This window comes from Paralichthys olivaceus, chromosome 8 (genome assembly GCF_024713975.1).
Source record: "Paralichthys olivaceus isolate ysfri-2021 chromosome 8, ASM2471397v2, whole genome shotgun sequence".
NCBI classification, from domain to species: domain Eukaryota; kingdom Metazoa; phylum Chordata; class Actinopteri; order Pleuronectiformes; family Paralichthyidae; genus Paralichthys; species Paralichthys olivaceus.
Window position 1 is genome coordinate 9,055,467 of NC_091100.1, and position 18,065 is coordinate 9,073,531.

Genomic DNA, 18,065 nt, shown 5'->3' on the forward strand with positions numbered 1-18,065 from the left:
GTGTCTCTCTTTATCATGCCTAATAATTATTAGAAATAAAATTGCCACAATTTACAATACAGAATTGCACTGTATTAAAATATATACAGACATTTGCAAATCCTCCCACGGTTTTTTTCCTGGAAACACTTTTTGAGATTATTGAAAGATACAATAGCATCTATTTATATGTGTGTAACTGCAGCCTGATTTCTGCAGGAGCTGCCTGAGGATGTTCTGGAGTTATTAAGGAAATGCTTGACCTTTCTTCCATCCAAAAGGTAAATACACTCTGTGCTGGACATCATATCCTGTCAGAGGACATTGGCCATTTAGTTTCCAAAACACTTTGGTCACGCATGTTATGAAGCAGTCTGCACCATGTGCGTCAGAGAGGATTCAGGCAACGAGTGAAATGATCCCAAAACAAACAGATTCAAGTTATTGGCTGAAACTGTGACAAATGGCTTTCAGGACCTTGAGTGAATAAAGGTTTAGGAAAAAAATTTATCAGGTTTTTACAAAACTACACCTGAAAGGTACAGTTGGTGTTCTCTGATAGTTTGATTTTATGACCATGACTACTTTGTGTGTATCCGGCAGGCCAACCCCTGCAGAGCTTCTGGTAGACCCTGTGTTTGCTGGGGTATCATGCCTTTATACGCCCTTTCAGAAGCCTGTCAGCCTCTTCTCCTCCTCCCTTCGCTGTGCACATCTGGAGCTCCCGGAGGACATCAGTGACCTTTGCAAAGGTCTGTGCCAAATACATCCAACTCTACAGGGCAGCAACATGCACACTGGTCACCTCAAACATACAGTTTCTTAAAGCTGGGTTACCATGAAGCAGCTTTGATTAATACTGCCAAAATCATTCAGCTGCTGTTACACGTTACAGCGCCTCCTGTGTGTGTGGGGAGGTGTTTACAGTTTTGTGTGCGTGCTGTTAGATGACGATGACGACTACCTGTCAGAGCGGGCCATAGACGAGGTTTATCATCTGTGGTGTCTGGCTGGAGGAGACCTGGAGAAGGAGCTGACCAATAAGGAGATCATACAGTCCAAACCTCCAATCTGCACACTGCCCAAGTACATCTCACACACACACACACATACACATAGACGTACGTTCTAGTTAATTTCATACCGAGATGGTAAAATGTATCTTCATTTCTCTGTTCCAGTTTTGTTCTGGAAGACGGCGAGTCATTTGGTCAGGGCAGGGATCGGAGTTTCTTGCTGGACGACACGACAGTGACACTCTCTCTGTGCCAACTCAGAAATGTACGATGAAAAAACGTGTACATGTCTAATATTGTGTAAATTAAGGTATCGTGTATATATATGAATTCATTCTCTGCATCCACTATTGAGTCTTGAAGCTACTTATAGAAGAAAGCACAGGATTGATTTACTGATTGGTAGATTGAGAGACAATAATCTATCATTTCAGTGATTTCTCCATTTGATTTCAAACATTTGACTTTTAAAGATGTCACCATGGAAACCATTGACATTTGTTATTGTTTTCTGATGTTAATTGCCCCCCAAAAATACCTCATGAATAGATTAATCAAGAGAGGTTTCTTTCATCACTGTCCAAAACCCAATAATCAAATTAGAATTCTCCTCATTTCTTAGCAAAACATTGTTACAAAGGGAAAATTCTACCTCATTAACAAAGTACTCATTGGTATTGGTGTTTGTGAACATAGCATTTGTATTTTTAAGATGAGCCTCTCTGTCTTATCCAGAGACTAAAGGATGTGGCAGGAGAAGCCTATTACCCTCTGCTGGAAGACGAGTAAGCAATTTCCATCCTGAACCGCACGTTGACATCCTCTCTTCCCCCTGTCACCAGTTTTCATGCCGGCCGATCATTTGTTTTGACTCGGGTAATGTCATATTCCCTTCACTTCTCCCTCCCTCAGACAGTCGAGCCTGCCCCAGTCCAACAGCAGCAATGAGCTGTCGACCACCGTCACGCTGCCACTCATCATCCGCGAGAGAGACACCGAGTACCAACTCATCCGCATCATCCTCTTTGACAGGCTGCTCAAGGTCAGGACTCCACACAAATTCACGCATGCACACATGCACACACTTGAAGACGCAAATGTGTAAGAGACACATGCGATGAGTCACACATGAGAAATGTTACTCTAATTGGACAATAAACTAAAAGTGGCAGAACCCGGTGCTTGTTTTAACTCAAATCATATTTCCTGTATTCATAATGATTATTATTTAAACTGTAGACTGTATATGAAGATGGACGATGCGTCTCCACTTCCTCCAGTTGTGCAGAAATGAAGTTAAAATACCCCAGATGCAGGTGCCACTATCCTTTTACGGAATTTGGACCCAGAGTCCGCACAGTAGTGGTGTGGTTTGGAGCCACAGTATCTAGGTCCTGCCAATACATGAACTCGACCAATCAGGAGTCAGTCTCAGCTGTCAATCATGACATTCAAGCCTATTTATATAGTATATAGTATTCATCATCTTAAGTCTCCTTTATACCAGATTTAGGGTGTATACACTAGTAAACCCATTTAAAAGGTGATAATTCTTTTCCTATTGCCACTAGAGGAGTTTGTCTTTCTGTTTTTTTCCCAATTGCGTCATATTCAGAGTCACACACATATCTGCTACTGAAAACCGAGCAGCTCTCTAACCTCACTGTCTTGCCAAATTAGCACATTCAACCGTGTGTCATGTTTCCATCACTGCCATTAAAAACCTTTGTCTACTGCAGAGTCATTTGACCTCAAGTGAACTCCCATTATATTCATTCCCTTTGTGGACAAAAGTCAAATGTTAGCAGGTTTTTCAAATGTGGAAAAGGGGCTTACATACCTCACATAAAGAAATCATCTTTAAAAAACATTATTTTAGGTGTACTTCTATTGTTTAGTTTGGTTCATGTCACAACCGCTAACATAAAGAAGCTGGGGTTTCTGACATATACTGCATCCATCCACTAGGGGTGATCACGATGGTTTGGCTTCACTTTCGGGGACCTGCCGTGTCACCCACCTTCATATACAGCCTACAGTCCAACCTGATCATTGTTGAATGAAAAGCCAAGTGACAATTTCTTTGTTTTGTCATCAGGCCTATCCTTACAAGAAGAACTTGGTGTGGAGAGAGGCCAGAGTAGATATTCCCCCTCTGGTTCGAGGATTGGCGTGGGCTGCACTGCTGGGCATTGAGGTAGAAGATTATACTTATATACTTATAACTTGAGATAGTGAATGGTTTTAACTTTCTTTTATGTGGACATTCATCCTAATTGTTTTCACACAGGGAGATATTCAAGCCAAATACGATACTATAGACAAGGATACTCCCATTCCTACTGACAGACAGGTAACTACTTTCTTTTTAGACACCTATTTTCAGGGGGGAACAATTCTTTTAAATTGACATTTCCATCTTAACATTTGGTCTGTTTGTGGGTTCTTGATGCAGATTGAGGTGGACATCCCACGCTGCCACCAGTATGACGAGCTGCTGTCATCTCCTCAGGGTCACATCAAGTTCAGACGCGTGTTGAAAGCCTGGGTGGTTTCCCACCCTGACCTGGTCTACTGGCAGGGTCAGTGTCTCTCCTGTCAAATCTCTTTCATCTGTCTCGTTCTCCTTTCTCCTATATGTCCCTCTCTCTCTGTTCCATTTGTTCAGTTCTTAACTGTGCTTAATGGGACTGAACACTAGGGGGTGCTCATGTCCCATCCTGTAAACTCCTCACCCTGTTGATCAGGTGCATCTATGTTGCTGGACATCTAGCAACTGTTCTGATTTTCTTTTCATTTCAGGTCTGGATTCTCTTTGTGCTCCATTTCTTTACTTGAATTTCAACAATGAAGGTAAAACAATGTTAAATACTGCAGCTTACTTCTGGTTTTGCTTATTGTTCTTTAACTCTGCCTTCATGATCATGCCACATTCTTCACAGCCCTGGCGTATGCCTGCATGTCTGCCTTCATCCCCAAATACTTGTACAACTTTTTCCTGAAGGACAACTCTCATGTTATTCAAGGTGAGCTATATGCGACTTGTGAGTGGGTAAGGGTTAAGTCACAGTAGCCGTTTTCAGACATGGACTCCAGAAAATGTCCAGAAAATTGTCTTCCACATATGAAGCAGGAGATTATCCAGGACAGACGTGATCACTACAACAGGGAAATGTCTGAAATATTCAATTGAGGGTCGCACCATGGTATAGCAGCAGGACGCCGGACCCGATATTATTCATTGTCCCTGTAGGTGAATTGGTTTGCAGAAATAATCACAGGGCATTTTTCACAAATCAGCATAACAACAATCATCAACAAGACATAGCCAACACACAGCTCTAGAGTGACAGAGGTAGACGTTTGATCCAGACCAGCGAGTCATTTTTATCTGTGTGCATGTTTAACATATTTACATCTTGTGGAATAAAGGACATTTTCAATCAGTTTTTCTGGTTAATAAAGGGGGGGATATTAATAACGTAAAATTCCACAGTTTGAAATCACATGTTTTTGTTCAGAGCACATCAACACCGTCACTGGCCCTGATCACCAAAAGCGCTCGAATCTCGTTGTCTTTCCAAGTTGACATCTTGGTCAGCGTTTTTGTTTTTTACGTGAATGACACCTCTTTTTCATCCCGAGACATTTATATTCTTTCAGGCTTTGCGTCTGTCGCGTTTGAGAAGTGTCATTAACATGTAAACTCACTCACTGTTAATTTTCGGCAATTCTCACATGTGCTGACTCAGGAATTCTATCAGGGGGCTGTCAAGAAAAGGTTCAGGAAATGTGCAGAGCAACACACTCAGACAGTTGCGTTCGCATATACAGCCCCTCCTGAAAATTTCAGTTCAGTGTCTGGAGTTAAATGTCTCACAGTTCTGTGATCTCAACAGCATTTTTTATGTTTCTCCTGATTGTAATATAATTTACACACTCTGCTTCCCTCTTCCATATCACTTCTTTCCACTTCAGACGTCCAGTGTTGTTGAGCTAATGCATTCGACTGCCACCGAGAGTTAAGTAATAAGTATTAAAAATGGTCAGAGCATTCAGCTAAGTTCAAAAACAAATTAACATCTGCAGACACCGAGCATCAGGCCGTCAGCTCACTGTTGATTAAATTTTGCCTCCATGTTGTTTCAAAGCTGCGAAAACTAATTTCAATCTGATTTAATGGAGTTTGCAGCTGAGCCACATCATTTAGAGATGGGGAAACAAATGAAACTGCAAAAGCCTGCAGAGAAATGTCAAAAGCAATTCCTACGTGACTGATAAACAGCCACGCCAAACACCTCTTGAAATCTGTGGGGAATGTGGCTATTATCATTTCTTCCCACTGCTTAGATGCCCTGGAGAGCTCGCTAATGTTTATCTGTCTGGTCAGAGCTCTTTTGTTGACTAACAGTGTGAGGAATGGCATTAGCACGGCATTAAGCTGCACGAGTTTCCTTCTGACATGTACAGTAGTTGGTTTCCAAGGTTGCACAGTGGATCAGGAGTCCTCTACCTGCAGCGTTTCAGTCATAAAATGTCCAATTTAAAAGTGCACATCTCATCACGTGCTGGTTTATGAAGGGAAGGGTTTCTGGAACACTTGTCATTTTATCTTTTATTGTATATCTTTTATCTACCTATATGTTCACACCGGGGATCAGAGAGAACGGAGTTTGGATGAGGGGGAGGGATTTATCGTTCCTTTTTTTCAAAGCCTTTCCAGGTTTTCAATCCTAAAGCAACACTTTGTAACTTTTAATGAGCAACAGCACCCTCTGCAGCCACAAGTGGTGAGTAATTCTGTGAGCGAATTAGTGGTACAAATACAAATACAATGTCTATCAATGTGTTGACTGCGTAGTCCCACTCATTGAACTGAAACACAACTTAATGGTGGCTATTACCCATGATTCCCAGCTTCCTGAACCAGAGGAGATCCCACTGTTACAAATACACTATACTCTCTTCAGAATTCTTGATATTTAAAAGTTTCCTGGGTGAATATTGGAGATTAAAGCTGGTTTTCAATTACTTCTAAGTCTGTTTAACTGGCTACAGTTCAGCGTTACTCTTGAACCTGCTTGACCTGATTATAGTTACACGCTTCTCACAGGAGATTGTACCTGAGTAAGAACAGTGGCACCATTCTCCTTATTTCCTTATGGACAAGTGAACCATCAAACTAATTCTGCCCAGTAGATTTCATTTTGTCCCTTTTGCCCTTTTGCCTGATTCAGAGTACCTGACGGTCTTCTCCCAAATGATTGCCTTCCATGACCCCGAACTCAGCAACCATCTAAATGAGATTGGCTTCATTCCAGATGTAAGTAATCAAGAGTGCACGTGCCCTGTCCCACTGACAACAATAGACATTAGTGGAGGACACAGTCGGGCATCACGTCTTTTATTGCAAGTTAACCTTTAATGGGAACTCAGAGTTGGCTGGGAATTGTTCCAGTTTCTTGCTCCGCACCAATGGCAAAGTAAATGCCCATCCATAGATCACTGTGTATATCTTTCATTGTCATTGACATTTTTTTGTTCCACACACTCCTGTCCAGAATCTTTGGACAGGGTCAAGTTCTCCCTATAGTCCAGCAGTGATGATTTATACAACGACTAATGTCTGCCAGGCACACTTAATGATTGTCCTCTGCCACACTGACCGTATTTTTCTTACTCTGTGCCTCCTCTTGCTGCCCTTCGCTTTCCCTCTCACAGCTCTGCTCTGACAGCGACAAGGTTAAAGTCTCCACTGTCTCTCTCGGGTTTCAGTTAGTGTGCTGATGAATGTGTGTCGGCCGTCGACCGGCTTCTGGGATATCATCCAATGAAAAGTGGGGTCTTTATCGCTGAGGAGTCAGGGATTTAACCCTCCTGCTGCTCACAGTTTCTAATGCTGCAGCTCCTTTTTCTGAAGTGGTGCCTGTGATGCACAAAACTGCTCATCTGTAATAATTAAAACTGCTTAAAAAAAGATATTTAGATACGTGCTTGTTGCTAAAATGTCTATATATCCTACGTTGGTCTTCAGGGTAAATCATGGTCCTATGATGCTGACTTGACACTTGCTGGTCGTACAAAACAACCAGGAAAGGAAACGTCTTATGCCTGCTTTCATTGTTAGGCTAGGATAATATTGGAACAAGCTTTGTTGACACAGCTTTCAAGCTTGATGTCAATCCCAGTAATTAAACTTTACAGACCTTTAATCTCCCTTTTCCTCTGTGAACTTCAGAGAGCACCCTGAACTGTTGTTTCACCGAGGCAATACAATCTGTCTGCCCTAAAAGATCAAATATCTCTGCAGTATTAAATGGATTTTCAATTCACATGTATGCATATCAAAACATGGCAAGCTTGATATATTTTGTCTATTCAGAAAGATCTTATACAAGCAGGTCTTATACAAGGAAGAAGTAATCAGGCAGAAATGTTGTGGCGTTCAAGGTCTGCGCTCCAGTGATGCCACAGGCACAGTCAGATTGGATGTAGCCAGTGGTCTAATTCAGGCCATTTTCAATTTGGCCGCTTCTCCTCTCCTGGGTCTGCCATTTACACCTACACTAATCCAATCTGGCCGGACTCGCAGTGCTGCTGCACAGCTGTTAAGATTGAGGCTGGAACTTGGGAGTGCGGTGGCTTCCTCTCCTGCTCATCACTCCTGGCCGCAGAGGAGGTTGTCTGAACAGTCCCCAGCTTCCCTGCAATTAGCTGTCAGTTAAGTGGCTGAGAGAAGCTGCAGATATATCTTCTCCAGACCTTTTTGCTGCTGAGTGTTACAGAGCCACAGCGGCAGTAACCATCAATTGCCAGGTGTTGGAGCAGGTGGTTATTGATGGAGTGCGTGTGTGTGTGTGTGTGTGTGTGTGTGTGTGTGTTCGTGTGTGGTCTTTGCATGTCCTCCTGGGTAAGTGTGGAATGGAGAGGACAAGAGGAAGGAGGGATGACGAGATTGACACAATAAAATTCATTGTTTGTTTCCTCCCCATTGACTGATAACTGAAGCTGTTTCCTCTTTATTGCTGTTTCTGTGTCTGACAAATCGATTATTAAACACAATCTTTATTCTTTATTTCCTCTTTTCCGTGCAGCTTTATGCGATTCCATGGTTCCTGACGATGTTTACACGTAAGTAGCTTCTCCTTGTTCTCACAGTGTGGATGCACTGCAGCACGGATCCCAAACTTTTCAGAGGGTATTTTGAGTTAGAGTAACGATAAAAGAGGCTGAAAAGGTCATCTGCTCCAGTGTAGACACGTTCTGTCTTTGTGTGTTTTTTTTCTCATGGTGACCTTTATTTCGGCCGCTAATTATTTCTATTCCTGAAGGCAAAAGACTCAAACACTCAGTCCTCAGATTTTTTACCAGCTCATCTTTATTTATCTGAAATTTTTATTCATGTGAATAAAAAAAATCACTTCATCAAGATGCAGCTGCAAACATCCAACAAAATACTAAGTTAGAAACGACTCACTAAGTTTTCTAAAACGTCCAAATGCATCATAAGGTCTACATCATAGACTGTATAAAGATGGACGACATGATTGTGAAGCCAAAGGGTCTCGATCACCCCCTGGTTGCTGGCTGCAGTATAAAATTTATACCTCCTCAATTTTAGCAGATGGGACATTGACCATAGTAAAAAGTCAAAGTGCATGTCACATAAATATTTCTCATAGATGGTTTATGGATTTTTAGGTAGTTCTTATCACACTGACTATTGTCTCAGTAAATTTGAATGCAGTAAAACGGGGGGGAACCATCATGATTTACAGTTTAAATCGTGTATCGGTGGGACCTTGCTACCACAGCTCAGTCCCCTGATCACTGCTGTGCAGACTCCAAATGACTCTGGCCCCAAATGTGCAAGATGGCAGTATTTGTTTCCCGGATATTTTGGCTTCATTTCTGGACCGTGGGAGGAAGTTGAGACACATCGTTCATCTTTATTTATAGTCTATGGTCTGTGTCAGTGGATTATCTGCTCAGTTCTGCACAGTTAATCAGTTAACAGGATACATGAGAAATGAGACAATGACACATTCATGTTCAGAGTAAATAGTTGGATGTATTTTCAATTATGAGTCTTTAAAACCAGAAACAGAAAAATATTGAAGTAATTAGATAATTCTGAATTACTTATATGTAGAAACAGTATGGTCATCTAATAATAACACCAAGATTAAAGTACTTCCCAGAAGTATTTAAAACTGTAAGATAAGCTCTCACAAATGGATGCTGGACATTATACGTATTTAAATTTTTCAGAATCAGAATCTGGTTTTATTGCCAAGCAGGTTTACACATACCAGGAATCCGCTGTGGTGTATTTGTTTAAGTATAAAAAAATAAAAAAATGTATATGAAAAATACTATAAGCACCAGGGGAGGGATGGTGCAATACTAGAGACAGACTAGAAAGCAGAAGAGACTTGATTGTGCAAACTACAGTTTTTCCAGTATTTGCCAAGGGAAGTAAAAGTGTCAAACTGTCGCAGACAGGACCATGCCTTGTTGATGATGCCCAGACAATGTTTTGTTATGCAAGAAAATGACTGATCTAAGTCTCATGTCTCTGTGACTCTGTGACTAAACAGATCTGTACAGGCGTATCATAGTGCTCCCTATGGACCAGTCTGTGACATTCTCTGCATCTAAGTAGTGACTCAGACTGTCAATGTGGAACAACACCCAAATGTGGTTAAGATAGTTTTGAAATACAGTGTAGAAATCATAGTAGGTGTACATTACATTACATTACCGACACTTATATCCACAGCGACTTACAATAAGTGCATTCAACATTCTTGCAGGACACAATCCTTCTGTTTCTGTGCAGAATGTAGAATTTGCCTTTTGAAAATGTATTTTAATTTTTTTGGGTCGAACTATTTGATTAAATTTGCCAGGTGGGATTCATGTGGTTGCTGATTTCTGTGTAGTTTTTGAAAACTCTTCAATCAGAAAGATTTCCAGGCCTTTGTACTTGGTTCTATATACAAAGAAATATTACAGATTCCAGCTGTAATTGCAGGTATCAAGAAACATGTATTAGTCCAGAGCCCACTTTCTGTGCTGCATGAGAGATTTAAGTCTTGGCTGGTGCACTTTGGCAGCTGATGGCAGCATTAAGCTTTTATCTCTCCGCTGAGCTCTGAAATATGAGCATATTAAAAGGGGTCACAGATCATTGTAGCAAATTAAATAATATGCAATTAACCTCTATGGTGCAGCCCCCATCACAAGTGTTTGAATAACTTTTTGCCTTCTTGATATCATTTTGGAAAGATTCATTAGGACTTTGCCGTATTCTGCAGACTCTAATAGAAAACTCGTGTGATCTATATTAAACAGAGCCAACTTACTCTTCAAGTACTCCTTCTATTGATTTATCTGAACCTTGCACTTTGCAGATCATTTTCATTCTTTAGTTTAACACACACACACACACACACACACACACACACAGACCACTCCCAGGGTATAGGGTGTGAGGTGTGACCCTTTTACCCCTTATCCTCCCCCTGAGGCAGTGTGTGAGTCCAGTATTCAGGAGGTGCATCTCTCTGACTGCTAATGTCTCCAATCCAATATGAGACAAGGTTGGAGGGTCATCTTCCATTCACATATAGACACACACACACACACACACACACACACACACATACACATACACACACACACACACACACACACACACACACACACACACACACACACACACACTGCCTGTCACTCACATGCACCAGTGTGACTGCTGACTGCTAATGTGGTGTGGACCCTCTGAGGCATTTTCTCTCCACTCCTGCTCTCTCAGTCTGCCTCACTTCAGCCACGCTCTGCCCACACACTCGTCTGCAGCCGAGCATCCACGCTAACAAACCCTGACATGATATAAACAGGTGGGCAGTGCTGGTTGTCATACATAAATCTCAATTAAAATTTCAAATGCTGAAAGTGATCTGACTGAAATAATATCTGCAGTGGGACGTATTATCAGGATGTGGTTTTATTTGGCTCCAGATAACCTGCGCAGGTTTCTCGCTCTAAAGCTCCTCGGCCCCCAGATGTTCTTCCTGTCATTTTTCCACAACAACACCCACCTAAAATTTTTCCCTGCTGCCTCCCCCGCGCCAAATATCCCTCCAGGCAACCTCGCCAAAGCACAATTTTGCTTAGCGAGCTTGCCATTTCGCAGCCACAGAGCCATGTTAAGTAAATGCACTATGCACATGGAAATCATAATCATTATGTATAAACTGATGCCCCATTTCTCACTGTGTGCATGTTGAAAGCTTTTGTCTTGCCTGCAGGATCCTGTTGTGTGTCCCTGGAGGGATTTATCTTTTTCGGCACTTTTGGTTACAGTGATTTTGTAAAGTTCCTTTGTTGTATTCATTTCGCACACATTTTGCAGATGTGTTTCCACTGCACAAGATCTTCCACCTGTGGGACACGCTGCTGCTGGGCAACTCCTCTTTCCCCTTCTGCATCGGTGTGGCTATTCTGCAGCAGCTCAGGGATCGTCTCTTGGCTAATGGCTTCAACGAGTGCATCCTACTCTTTTCGGACCTGCCAGGTGAGAATATGAGCTGGTATTTACATCTTTTTCTGTTAGAGCCCTACTGATATATCAATTGGCTGACAATATAGGCCGATAAGAAACATATCGATATCAGTGTTTAGCAATATGAAAACTTTTATTCTACAGAGTAAACAATGCAGAAAAGATATGCATTTATGTTTTTAACGAAACAAATATGTTCATTGTCTTAATTCAAGTTGTATATATATATATATATATATATATATATATATATATATTTGGTTGTATATGTCATCAAGCTTCAATTACATATATTCAATATTAGGGTTTGTTAACGACATATAAGATATCATTGTCAATATGTCGGCTGATATATCGGTATCACGACAACACCCCCCAAAAAATCCCTATCATTCGGGCTCTTTTATTAACTTGCTGTCTTACATGTCTCCCTCTTTGCAGGTGAGATCTGTACTCAGCCTTGGCAAAATGTTAATTGATAATTAACACCAGGCCTATTTGCTGTAGCTATAGTACCTCTGTAGTTTTAAAACCACTGTGGAAAACCTGATTTGAAGGTTGTCCATCTAAACAAAACACAGATAATGCCTCAGAGTACTGATGTGTGCTGATGTGTATGAGTTAATGATATCCTCAAGCAGGCAGCTCTGCACTCCTACACAGACACACTCCCTCCTTGATGTGCTCTAGGGGGGCCACACTCAGCTGTGCATCTGTTAAACGGTCAACATCTGCGCCCTGGGTATTGTCTCCCAGTGAAATCACAACCTCTGCGGTCCTCCAGTCTTTCCATAACTCATCCTATTTTCAGAGCTACATCTCCATCTTTCTCCCGATCACCTCGTCAGTTGTCCGGCAGATACTTCCGCTTCAAGGCAATGAGGTGTGACCTCACAATGCACAGCTAGTGGCTAATCTGGCAAACCCTTAAAGGTTCAGTGTGTAAAATTGAATGACATCTAGTGGTGAAGTTGCAGCTGAATACCCCTCACCTTACCCTCCCCTTCAAAACAAGAATGAGAACCTGTGGCAGCCTTCTGTTATCATAAAAACTCAAAAAGTGCTTAGTTTGTCTAAATATAAAGGGCCCATTCTAGGGTAAAGAAAACAACAATTTGAATTTCGATGATTACACATTAGTGAAAACATCATTAGGATTCTTTTATATTCAATTTCTGAATCCCTTTCACCTAAATCTTACACACTGGACCTTTAACAAAACCAGGAAATGACAGCTGGCCAATCAGAGGGGATTGGGCTAAAGTGATGTGTTTTCTGAACATTAGAGCATGTAAACCTCTTCAAATGATTACTCAAATTTAATTTATCAACCTGAATATGAGCATAATATGTCTCCTTTAAAGTTAAGTGTCTTTCATGATCCAGAGAGGCTTAGAGGCTTAAGACTGAGTTTGTGTTAAAACTACACAAATTTAAGGTGTTGGTGGGAAATGGCATCGGCAGCAAACAAACTAGTAAACAGGTGTAATCCACCATGAGAACCATCACATGTGACCAGCATCTGTTTGATTTCTCACACTCATTATTGAACATGTAAATTATAGTTATTTAACTTCTCTTTAGTGAAATATCAGTGTGGTGCAGAAAGAAGATGTGGGAGGAGCAGAGGTGGGGTGGCAAATACGGAAATAAAGTCTTTAACTCAGCGGTTTGGTTGTTAATCCCTGCAGGTTTCAGTGCATTACTGGCAAGAGGAGCTATTCTGCCTCCTCTCCTAAATAGGACACAGGAGGAGGGCCAACACGGAGACGAGGAACTCAGAGGATTGATTCTAATCATACGCGGTTGATGGAAAAGCATGCTTATTAGCTTTGCTCTGTTGGTTACATATATTTCTTAAGTACTTTTAATAGACTGTCTCCCGGTCCATGGGATTTTCAACATGGTCTTGGCAGACGCTGACACATTGCCTGATGGATTGTGCTGTTTTTATCGACTGTATATGCCACACAGAGTGAAGACTCCAAACAGAGGCTCTTAATATGTGGCCACTTTACTGCTCCTGTTCACAAAGCGACTCCCTCAGCAAAGTATTGGTGACATAAAATCCGAGAGTAGCATTCATAATGTATGCCTTCAGAATGTCTTTGCCAAGGGTATAGCTCTCACAATTTCCTTTAAAACTCGATTTCCAAATACAGCTCATCCCTCTTTTTTTCTAGCTGAGAGGCGAAATGACATTGGGGTTTTAAAACCAACAGACACAGGGACGATTTGTCCAAAAGGGATGCTGGAGCACTCTGTAAACTAAGGCCAGCAGCCTTCCCTTCTGCCCAAATTCAATGTTGCCATACTTCACTGTGTTTTACTGCCCGAGTCCAACAGATTCATGTGATTGAGGCGGAAGGCGAAAGGAGAGCCAGTTCTCCTTATAAAGGTAAAATATGTTGGCCTAGAGCTGCCGTCAGCTTCTTTGGCAAGGATTCCTGAGAGTGGCTGCCTCTGCCAGCTTTTTTCTGTATATCACTGCCAGCCTCATTATCGCAGCTTGTGTATACCTGGGTAGTTACAGTGTAGTATCTGGCAGTCTCTGCAAACTATATTAGGAATGAAATCTGGGCTGTAGAGTGACCTCAAACAGGGCTTGTTTACTTAAGCTTCCAGCCATGTTCTGGTCCACACTCAAAATACTTTCATTTTACTTGTTGCAGGCTTAGCTGCTAAATTCAATCCAGTACCAAGCTGATCAACACAGCATTTATCACGTTTGCTAAATGGAAGTAGAGGTCTTACTGCTGTGTGCTTATTAGTGTGTAATGTGTGGAGTGTATTTATTATTCTCTTTAAGCTGTGCTGGCAGCGGGACTCTGAGAGTGGTAATTTGAGTTTGTCAGTTTGACCAACACCTTGGTCCAGATTGGAATGTCTCAACCAGTGAATGAAATTTCTTACAGATATTAATGATTCTGAGAGGATGAAACCTTAAATTAGGGCAGATTAACAAAAATGTTATTATGCATACATTCTAAACTAAGACAGTGACCATTTAGATTATTTTATTTGTTATTTTAATTGTCTTGTTTGGTCCATGTCTTATCAACTAACTTAAAGGAGATGAGATTCATGACCTATCCTGCAGCCACCCACCAGGGGGCAACCAAGGCACTTAGGCTTCACTTTTGGTGAGCAGTCATCTTTCTATGATACAGCCTCACAGAGCAGAGAAAACCTTTTGTTGAATGGTTAATACATCCACATATCATTCATTACATGTGATGCATACAAGGTAAATTGGACACAAGTGTGGCCTGCTTACATATGTAAGTTATACAAGTCTCTAATGTTGTTGGAAACAAGGTTTTGGAGGTCAGTGTGTACATCCATCTCACCACATTCACGATGTTATTAAACTACACACACACACGAACATAAAGCACATAGACTGTGAGATTTTTTGATTTGTGGGCCGCACCTGCTCCTTTCTGCCATAAGGCGAGCAGAATTGATGTCCTCATACAACTGAGTCTTGCATTCATTTGTTTCAGAGCAGACTCCACATGCTTGTAACTACAGGAACGGCATGTGTGAGACCAGAAAAAAAAAAAAACCCTGATGCTGGCTGGATGAAAGAAACTGAGAAGGAAAATAGACTCAGTCTGGCAAAAGTAGCACAAAGAGAAAATCAAAAAGAATCTTTTAACGATACTCTAAAAATGTAGGATATAGCTGATATTCGTGTACATGTCTTAAAGGTCCAGTGTGTACAATGTAGGTGAAAGGGATCTATTAGCAGAAATTTAATATAAAATAATCCTATAGTATGTTTTCACTAGTGTGATCATCTAAATTGTAAAAATTGTTGTTTTCTTTACCTTAGAATTAGCCCTTTATATTTAAATACTTCATCGGGAGTGGGTCCTCACATGCAACTTCACCTCTAGATGTCACTAAATTCTACACACTGTACCTTCAAAGCACTCCAGGAAAGAGCATGTTAGCACTGTATTTACATTATATTGTAAACCAGTTTTTGTTATTTTAAACTTAGCCATCATGCATTTTATCCTAACCTGTCTCTATAGCACATCATTTCCTACTTGCACCTTCAGCACCACTATTTTTGTCCATTCAAACCTGCGCCTGATGTAAGCGTTACATAATGCTTTAATTGTGTCTGGGCTAAAAAGATAAAATCCTTGTATTATACGTTTTTGACTTAATTTAAGGTTCAGAGAGATGGATGAACTTTAAAAGATGCATAAGTAGGCTTGACATTTAGTTGTAAAATATAAATAAAAATTGTCCACTCTCCTTTTCCTGTGTGTGACTGTCGGAATAAAAAGTTATCGGTCAAGATAACGTAACAGGACAGTGGCTCTTAAATGATTCAGACACACTCCTCTCTCTCTTGGCAGTAAATGGGGCCAGTGACAATAATTCTCAGTGACAAGCCTATTACACATAACACTGTGAACTCTATAGTTGCCAATACTGAGAAGAAGAGAAGAGGTCCAGAGTTGAGGGAAGTGATACAGACTATGACTCATGTTGAACTACATGTAGCCCGGACTATTAATATGTCATCTGATTCGGAGAATGTACACTCATCCCCCTGCTTACAACTTTCTCTTCACAACAATGTCCCTGAAGTCTTCCTGACCCTCTAAACCACCACCACCACAGAAGACTACATTACCTCTGAATTGTTTCCCATTAAGTTTTTCTGAAATATATCGTAGTCTTAAATTAAATTAAATGTGAAATAGGTAAGACCTGTGCTGCAACATCTTCCCCTGGAGCCAACAATACATCTCAGCCTGTCTTTTTATTGGCAATTAATCTCATTTTGTGATTCTCATTTGCTTAGTCTTGTAGCCTGGGGCAATCTATAACTTTCTGCCGTTTGGAGACTTCATTGATTCACAATGGACCAGAAAGGTTCTCCGGCTGACAGCAGCCGCGTGTTTACTGATGATGCAGCAGCATTTGCCTTCACGGGACATTAACGTCCGTCTCAATGAGCAGAGCTGGGCGCAGAACTGATGAGCTCCAGTTATAGATGTTTAGTTCTGAGAAAAACAACTGTGGGCTGCTGAGAGTGCTCATGGCAACGCTGCACACTACGACACGTTGAGAACATTGGCAGAAGGAGAAGCAGAACATTGATGTTGAAGGTTCAGGAATCTATTCTAACGATCTAAGCTCATGGTCTAAAGCACATGGTGCAAGTGCATTGAGGGTGTGTACACATTCATTGTTGCTGCTTTAACAGCTGAATAAAAGGTTGCTATGCCAAGCGCAACGTTCAAAATGGATTTACTTGGCCTCTTAATTAATTATGGGTGTGTTTAGTGCGAAACATGGAATAAACCAATCCGATTGCCATCTCCCATTACCTGTAAAAGTCAGCCGTCCACCTTGGCAGATTGCTATTGTAATGGTGTACATGCCAGAACACTTCTCTCCAAAGAAAATAGTTGCACTCTGCGCACAAACAAACCATCTGTGTGTTTTTGTGTAGGAGAATATTATTCTCTTAATAGATGATATGCACTTAAAATAACAAAGTGAAAATACTGCAATGCTGACTTAAGACCAGGTTTTTATAGGTCAAAAGTGAAATCTCATTTGAAAAAACTGACAACCGCATCAGCAAACTAGCACATGCATGGTTCTTGGCACCACTGGTGTACGATAGGGCCCTTATCTTACATATTTACATTTAATGATTTGGCTGATCATCCAATCTGTAGTATTTTAATGTTTATAAGTATGTATATGTATAATTAAATTTCAGGAAATTAACAGAAGCGGTAAGCGAGCCTGGCTGAGTCATATCAATTGTACCATGACAATATTGACCTGGAAACTTTTATCCTCTATTTTTCTATACATACACAAATTGGATGCTAATTTGTAGATGGGCTGATGATCCCAGAAGCTTTTCATCACTTTAAATCAAGCTCGGCTCGCTGAACAATGTAGGTACCTTTAACTTTTCTAAAACCTACAGGAAATATGATGTGGATCAATGAAAGCTCTTCACATGGATTGTAAGTACAGAAATTATTATGGTTTCTTTTTCATGTAAAAATTTTAACGATACAAACTTTCATCAGAAATGCTGCACCAGCTCTACTGCACAAATAGCTGTACACCTTCTTTTCAAAATTGAGTGAAGCTCAACTCAGTACGCAGAACCCCTCATTGGATGATCAGTTGTTGTTGCCATTGTTGTGATTACGCTGTTGACGTTGATGAGTCCCAGCCGCCGCTGCTCAAGAGCACTGATCACTTGTTTATTCTGAATTTATCAATATTGAGTGTATCAAGTTTCCAAATCTCTCAACCCTTGGGCCCTAAACAATACACATGCCAATTGTGAAGTTGATAAGATGAATGGTTTCCACATACAACAGAGATTTGTGCAATTCACTGGTAGATGAAGGATGGACAAACCCCCTGGACAATAGTCACTTCCTACTCTCACCATCCAACTGAACGCTATAGATGTAATCATGGTTTACATTAATGGGAGA

At 41.0% G+C, this 18,065-nt stretch overlaps 1 protein-coding gene across 2 annotated transcripts in view; it reads left to right on the forward strand.

Annotated features, from left to right (window-relative positions):
- tbck (TBC1 domain containing kinase) overlaps window positions 1-18,065 on the forward strand; it is a 37,970-nt gene that overhangs the window by 3,298 nt on the left and 16,607 nt on the right. For both annotated transcript variants that reach the window (XM_069530089.1, XM_069530090.1), the window contains exons 9-22: window positions 199-260; window positions 583-731; window positions 927-1,065; window positions 1,161-1,260; window positions 1,731-1,780; window positions 1,908-2,037; window positions 3,094-3,192; window positions 3,286-3,348; window positions 3,451-3,577; window positions 3,798-3,848; window positions 3,938-4,021; window positions 6,233-6,318; window positions 8,090-8,126; window positions 11,416-11,577. In XM_069530089.1, the coding sequence (XP_069386190.1) occupies window positions 199-260; window positions 583-731; window positions 927-1,065; window positions 1,161-1,260; window positions 1,731-1,780; window positions 1,908-2,037; window positions 3,094-3,192; window positions 3,286-3,348; window positions 3,451-3,577; window positions 3,798-3,848; window positions 3,938-4,021; window positions 6,233-6,318; window positions 8,090-8,126; window positions 11,416-11,577 (1,339 nt within the window). The remainder of the gene's footprint in view (window positions 1-198; window positions 261-582; window positions 732-926; window positions 1,066-1,160; window positions 1,261-1,730; window positions 1,781-1,907; window positions 2,038-3,093; window positions 3,193-3,285; window positions 3,349-3,450; window positions 3,578-3,797; window positions 3,849-3,937; window positions 4,022-6,232; window positions 6,319-8,089; window positions 8,127-11,415; window positions 11,578-18,065) is intronic.